General features: G+C 34.9%; 1 protein-coding gene across 1 annotated transcript; it reads left to right on the top strand.

The window, feature by feature from the left end:
* Positions 1–1,261: 1,261 nt before the first annotated feature.
* LOC109860097 (shematrin-like protein 1) lies at positions 1,262–2,573 on the top strand. The gene is made up of 3 exons (XM_020438963.1): positions 1,262–1,361; positions 1,510–1,687; positions 2,223–2,573. The coding sequence occupies exons 1-3, from the start codon at positions 1,344–1,346 to the stop codon at positions 2,276–2,278; spliced, it is 252 nt and encodes an 83-aa protein (XP_020294552.1). The 5' UTR covers positions 1,262–1,343; the 3' UTR covers positions 2,279–2,573.
* Positions 2,574–7,933: the final 5,360 nt, after the last annotated feature.

The following is a 7,933-nucleotide window of genomic DNA, read 5'->3' as shown; positions in this document are numbered from 1 at the left end:
CGCAGACAATACTTCGTTGTTCTGAATATCGATCGCAGATTCAATCTCGTTTGCCGAGAACGCGAAAGAAATCGATTAGATGGAAAACGCGTATATAATCGACCGTGAAGGTAAAAATAGCAAAAAGTATTCACATTCCGATAAAAATAAAATCACGAAATATTTACATCNATGATACATCTGTTGGTTGAGCTACAACTTGTTGCCATTAATTGCGTTTTGACCAATTTTCCGGTAGAGTTAATTAATTGACATAGAAATGATTTATAATATCAAAAGAAGAAGGTAAAAAAAACAGAATGTAAATAATTTCAATCTCATTTGAAATTTAAAACAAGATATTTGTTGCTAGATGCCATATTATGNGTCGAATTGACAAATCCGACATCTCGCCAATGTCCTGTAAGTAGCGAGCGATACATTACCATGATTCGGTATCACCATTCTATTGTTTTACATTTTGTTTTTGTTTTCAAAGTTTAAAATTGATATCTTTAATTACTGCAACATGTTTAATCAATGTATTAATTTATATTCCGTTGATTAATTCATTCACGTTAGTTTTCTATATCCATCTCTCTTTTTCTCACCGCCGCGAAGTTAACATAAATGAGAAGAAACTCATATGTCAGACGCGTGCGCGCAATATATCAACGTAATTTCACAAACTACTATATTTTGTAAGAGAATATCGGTTTGCGCAATTTCATGCCGACGTAAACATCCGTCGTCACGTCTTTCTGTTTCGATTACGATTCTACGAGAGAAGAAGAATGGTTATCATTTTTTCTTTCTGGAAATTCGCGCGTTTTGCCCGCGGGATTTGTCGGGTCTGTTATTGTCGACGATAAGCCGGATTAGCAATTACAGCAACATTATCGTAACCGACGGTTGCGCCGTATATATACATGATTCTCTTCTTCCTGTAATAAGGGGGTTACTGCTATGTTTCCGGACACACGTGAGCAACCGCGTGTCATCGGAGAAGAAATTTGGATGTCAAGGAGCTCACATCGGACGCTTCATGTATGACTTCGCGTCACACGGGCGCTTACTACACGCCTCTCGCGATATCTTTCATAATGTAAAGTCGCAACGTCTCGCATAATCTCAGGGTAACAATGAAATTTCCGATTAGCACAACAGGCGGAGGCCAATGCGAGTTCCGGAAAAATGCGCGCCGCTTGTGGGGGAGTCGAACCCCGCCTTTGTTATAAAAGCACCTGTGTGNCAGATATCGTGAACAGTAGTGTTTCACGACGTTAGATGGAAAAAAAGCAAAGTGTAATTGTTAAGATCGCATCGCACAGCTGAAGCAACACTTGCGGTACACACACAGAAAAATGGCCAGTCTGAAGATTGTAAGCGCTTTAAGAAAGAGACATTTTTTTTGCACGGATTTTCCACGGACCGAAAATTTGTCTCTCATCATTGTTTCGTAGTGAAATATATTTAAGTCTCTAGANAACATTGTTTCTTTAATAAATTTTTTTGTTTGCTTTTTTATAGTATTTTGTTTTGCTCTTGGCCGTTGCAATCGGCGTGGTGGTTGCAAAACCGGGATACTTGGGAGGTTACGGATACGGATATGGTCATGGATTTTATCCGTATTCCTACGGTTATAAATTCCCATTCTATGGTTACGGACACGGATATGGTCATGGATATGGTCATGGTTNTGGATACGGTAAGATTTATGGTAAAATCTACACAATTACAATTTATTTCGCAGCGTTGCAGAAAATTCGATCATTTGCTCATTTGTTTTCTTCGTTTGTTTCTTCTTCAAGTTTTCACTAATTTATGATGACAATTTTTGTACTTAACATTAAATTATTCTTGCTAATTGTAGNTGTGGGAAAAAATAATAATAGTAACTTTATAAATAAATTAATCATATCTTTAGCTTTTAAAAGTAAATGCAGTTTACTCGGAAGTTCCTAAAAGTGGAACAAGAGAGTTTCTTTTACAATGGAATACACAATATCTCATTCACACTGGTTTTGTATATTATGCGTCAGTGTTTTTATTACATAATTATTCGCACATCACGCAAACTATAAAGAATAGCTTACACATACGTATTAACTTGTCTTCATAACAAAGAAAAAAATTGTTCTCATTCTGTCTTACACACGCATACACTCATACACTCGCGTTCTTACATTGAAATTGCTATTTTGCACNCAAATATATTGAAATATTTCTTCACTGTTACTTAGGATATCCATTCTACGGCGGCTACGGCGGCTACGGTCATTACGGCGGCTACTATTAAAAAGAACACAAAGCGAGAAATTTCTTCTAAACTCTATCCTGGAAGATCATCCGAACCGTGAGCTGAACTCAAAGATGATCTATGTCGCTTTTGGTCTAATATATAGTTTTGTAAAACTGATTTTTGTTAAAATAAGTTTAATGTCTGTATATTAAAAAAAAATTTTTTAAACGATAAAAAACTTCAGAACATTATAAATAATACATATAAAATTACTCTTTATTACAGATATGATATATTAATGACACAATAAATTAGACATAAAAAAGCAAATTATCACTAACATCATTTGTATTAATTGTTTGTTATTATTGTTAATTAATAATGCTATAAATATATAAGATAAATTAATAATAAAAACCACGTAACGAAAGTGAGAATAAACTTAAATTAATTGAAATCATTAATCTTTATTATCTTTAAAAATGCGGAAAACACAATGACACCTTTGTCAGTAAGAAAAACCTTGAGATTTTTGTATAAAACGATTATGCAAAGTGGTGCAGCAAATCATCATTAAGTTTCAGATGTATTCGATTCATGAGAACACACACATTCATCTATATAATTATTCAACCGAGACAATACGAGATTCTTTCTTGTTACAGACTTACAAGAGAGAGATAGTTGCGTGCTTGTTTTCGTTTTTTTTTCTTCTTGATTTGCTTATGTATACCGCGATTACGACAGAACCAAAGACCGGGCCGTGTAACCGAATGCTTCATTATGCCCGCGAATGTCACACGTACGAGTCTGTATTTCNTAATATATTTCGTAGGAGAGATAAATATCTCCGTGTAGACTTATTTTNACGTTTCATCACGCTCGATAATTTACGTGAATTACATTATAAATTACTTGCGATGTTACTTGCACAAGGTCTACGTGTCTCATATGAATGGAATATTTTTTAAATAAAATTATGAAACTTTTATTAACATCAACAATATATGTGTTTGATTTATACTCCATGAAATTGTTAAAAAATATATATGCAGAAGGGCCGATACGGAGTCAAATACTAGGTGTTGATGTATAAACAAAAATCTTTATTTAAACATGCCAAACGTTTTTTATTAACATATACAGAAAAAAGATCAAGAAGATGCGCAAGCAGAATAAAATAACATTGACGAAAAAAACAACAGTTTCTTTGAGATAGAGAGAGAGACAGAACTTTAAAATTAGTTGCAAGAAGGGGATATTAATTAGTTCTATAATTAAAAGAGTTAAAACATTTATCCCAAACAAACTTCTGAAATCTCTCTAATCGTAAGGGAGAAGTAACTTGTAACATTTTTATTCTCTCATGAGTGTGGCAAGAGATGCTGAAAATTTCAACTACCTATATGTATATAAAGCGAAAGTTCTTACAATCTCGAAGAAGCAAGTTTCTTGTACGTGGGTAACATTTTCAGTCGTAAAAGTTACGGTAATTTCGTAATAAATCGATTTTAGTATCTCAACATATTTTAATAAAATATGTAATCAAAATGTATTCGGTTAAAAAAAATTTAGAGAGAATTTGTAAAACCAACCTTGACAGAGATAACTTATAAAGCAATGAAGTAAAACGTTCGCTCATATCGATAGTTATGACGGTTAACGCTTCGGTCGCTATAAACGGCGCCCTCGTGACATTTAAACAGCGAAAATTTTGTCCATGAAGGCAATGAGAGTGCTATCTCGCGACTTTGTTTTTCATTTCAACGTATTAACGCAAGTTTCTTGATGCGAGACTCTTCAAGAAGTTAAAAAGGTCTGAAATCATCATTGACAACAAAATGCTATTCTCGCGTACATTTTCTGTAATGAATTGGGAAACATGTTAGACAGAAAATGCATCACACACGGCGGNGATGTGCCGCAATACGCGATGATGTTAATGCGTTACGCGGCAAAACTTTGTTGCCTCGTAACGCATTATATATTTTATATTATTTNATAAGTTAATAACACATAATAGCAATGATGCGAAGTAAACGTTATTAATATTTCCATTAGATTTTTAATTTCTATTTCTGACGTGCATCAATCTTTTGGGAATCATCGATTATTTAATAATCATATCAACCGCTGTATAATTGACGTAAATTTTGTGCGAAATACATTTTTAATAAGCCTGAGGCAAAAATCATATTTTTGAAAAATGTGAAATTCTAGAAAATGCGATATCATCTCTTCATCAGAATTATTATTCGATATCATCTGTTCTCAACGAGTGCGAATTTAATTAATGTATACATGTACGAAAGAATTAAAAGGCTTATGTATTCTTCTCTTTCTCNGAGCGTGGGACAAAAAAAAGTTGGTAAGAAACTGGTCGTGTCCTTCGGAATTTCCGAATTCCAAGATGTTTAGAAAGAATGAGAAAGATTGTATATCCGTAACAATTTAATTATGTAAATATGCGCTCTGATACACACATGTATACACACACACATCAAATAATATGTATTTATCTTTCTCTCTCTGTTTTTCTTTGTTATCTCTAAGATTATATTAGGTCTACCGGAAAGTTCTGTCCGTTTTTGGAATAAAATAAAATACAAATTTTTCTTAATTTTTCAAAAATGGGATATACAAATTGCCCTCACACTGGCAAGAAATCATTAATAATAATGGCAATTATANTATTTAATAAAGTTTATTGACGGTAAGAAAAATTTGTATTTTGTTTTATTCCAAAAACGGACAGAACTTTCNGGTAGACCTAATATATAATACATTTTTATCTCTACGATTGTGTAATACTTTTTTTAGTTGTTGTTTTTTCTTTATGTAAAATTTTCTTACACAAAAACTTCTGTGTTTTTACTAATCTCGTAGGTAATACATATTAATTTGTATTTCAATAGCTTAAAAAAATTTACGCGTTCAACAATTAATTTGATACTTTCAAAANATTTATTCGATACCTATACTGTAATAAAACGATCTTATGTGCAATATCTGTTATCTAATAAAAATTTTTTTTTCAAGCGACAGTATTACTTCATTTTAAATTCTCNTCGCACGTCCGTGCCATTTGCGATAAAAAAAAAAAAGCGGACGAACAAGTTTATTTATGTTTTCTTCTACGAGATCCTTTTTAGGGAGCGTCTACGCCTTTTTTTTTGAACACGAGATAAGATCGGTTGTTATAAGTTGACGTCATGAGAAGCAACTATCTNTGTCATCACTCATACATATATAATAAATCCATGAGAACCTGACNAAATTTACATGGTGATAATTCATGTGTGATTGATATTATTACACTTAGTACTTTCACGCCATGAAACAAAGATTGACCCGCGTGTTTAACGCCGATAGGGCGATAGGATAATCGCGGTCTTGCCATAGTCGATTTTAATGGAGTCTGGTAGTTTCCAAGCGCTTAAGGTAACCGGTGGTAATGAAGCGTTCGCAGTGTCGGATCGGTCGTTTATCGTTGCGGCGCGGGACGTGTCGTAAATCCTCGTTGCATTCGCTGCATCTGGCCGCCGCAAAAGGACGTAGCCTAATTGAAGTGGAGAACCGCGCTAATTAAAACCATGAGTATAAGTCATCGGGGAAGGAAGATTTATTTCCGACAAAATTATAGTGTAAATATGGAACCGGAAATTTTTATTTTTTTTTTATATAGAAATCGATCTCTCTTGTTACGAGATGAGAATCTGTTTGTAAGACAACGTACCCGGCAGAAATAACAAAGCGAAGGTCACATTAGCAGCGCGCTCGCGACCTTTTCTGCGGTTGTGTCGAGCCCCTTCATTCAGAGAACTAAATACTAAGCGAAAGGTTATCTTCGTGAGAAATGAACTTCATTCATAAATAATTACAGTGCGCCGGGAATTATCTACTTTTCGCGGTCAGGTTGATAAGAGGGTTTGTAAAAGGTGATTATAAAAGAGAATCTATGAGGAAGAGAATTATATAATTATATGTGTATAATATAAAATATTCTCTCTCCACCATTTTTAATTCAATGAAAATCTCGGAAAATTATCAAAGCGATATTTAGTGCCATTTATTTTATTTTTTTGTTTTCAACAAAAAATAACTTGATAATAAATCTGGCAACAAAGAGCAACTTTTTATCTTCGATTTTTAACGTCGCAGCGTGCCGATGTCGCAAACCACTATAAACTATATTGGGAGAAAAAGTTGAGAGACTTTTTTTCTTTTTGTCATTAGAATTATCATCAGATGATCTTCAACAAACCATTAGCCAGCAATGCTTCTTAATTTATTACATCTATTTTTATCATATATTTAATAAATTAACTAAATTGCTTTGTGTGTGTGTGTGAATTTTCAAAGACACCGATTAACTTCAAAGTTACGAAGATTGAAGATTTCTCTCACGTGAATATTGTTCGCTCGCTCGTTGGCAAACAGCTTAAACACTTACGCTAAGCACTTGCGCCATAAGTACTAAACTATTATTGGACCTCACGATGACCGATACATCATCGTGTGCAATGCAAAAACCGACAAAGCTCGCCTGCGACCTGTCGAGATGATCGTCGAGCGTCATTGTGTCCGAACATCTCGTCCGACAACGAGTTTACGAGATCCGCGAGAAGATCGTTAATGCGATATCCTTGCGCAATGAGAGTCCATCAGCTTTTCCACGGCTTTTTTCCCGTGTAAGTAAAAAAAAAAGCGTTGCCATATGCAAAGAACGCTTTCTGCTGGTTCAGATCCTCGCACAAAAAAGATCGTTATCACACAAATAAAACATCTTTTAATTAACATTAGTTTGATCACATTAAAAGCAAAACGCTGAAAAAGAATTCATCGCCATTTTGAGTTGTATATATGTAGAATCTTCAAATATGTAAGAAAAGAAACAGCACTCAATGATTTAACTGCTGAGCAATCATTATCGACGCGGCTTTCAAGCGATTTTTACGTTGTTGTTTTAATTATATGAAAAAAAGACAATGTAAAACGAAATCTGATATTCCGACACTCATATATCGAATCTATTCTTGAAAGATTGCAAATTTTAGCATCTAGATGCGGTTTTAGTGTGTTCTCTCTTCCGAAAATATCCACGTCACGTAAAATCGCTGCTTTCTATCAAAATAATAATGAGCTCATTCGAACGGGAGACACTTTCATATTGTCGCGACGTCCGCTTTTTTTTTTTTTTTTTTTAACAACACGTACGAGAGATGCATCGCAGCTACATGAAACGCGGACGACGCGTCTTCTTTTCGATCGCCTATATCCTTGGATCTCACGAAAACATCTCTCCGGACGTTTGTCAGCACGCAACCGGAATCAGGGACGAATATGGAGTCCTTCGGCTATCGTCATTCAGCATCCATCGCGTTCGCGCGATCAGACCTTTCCAAGGAACACACCGCGGATTGCTCCATCTTTCTCACAAGAGATGCCTCACTCTCACTTTCTTTCTTTCTCTCATATTCTCCCCCTTCCTCCTTCTCCCGGTCCTTTCATCTCTCACAGACTCTCTTTCTTCCCTCTCTCTATAACTTTACAACCTGATCGCCACCTATACGTACGTGTGGAAGAAGAAGAAGAGTTACAGCATCCTCCTGCGAGCGTCTTGCGCTTGGCAATAATCGTTATGGACCCAACTGTACTGTCCTCCCCACCAGTCAATCAGATGAATCCTATAAATGCTCTTCGTCGCTCGCA

Source organism: Pseudomyrmex gracilis, unplaced genomic scaffold (assembly GCF_002006095.1).
Source record: "Pseudomyrmex gracilis isolate BER0280 unplaced genomic scaffold, ASM200609v1 scaffold_327, whole genome shotgun sequence".
Taxonomy (NCBI): Eukaryota; Metazoa; Arthropoda; class Insecta; order Hymenoptera; family Formicidae; genus Pseudomyrmex; species Pseudomyrmex gracilis.
This window is presented reverse-complemented; position numbering and strand designations above follow the sequence as displayed.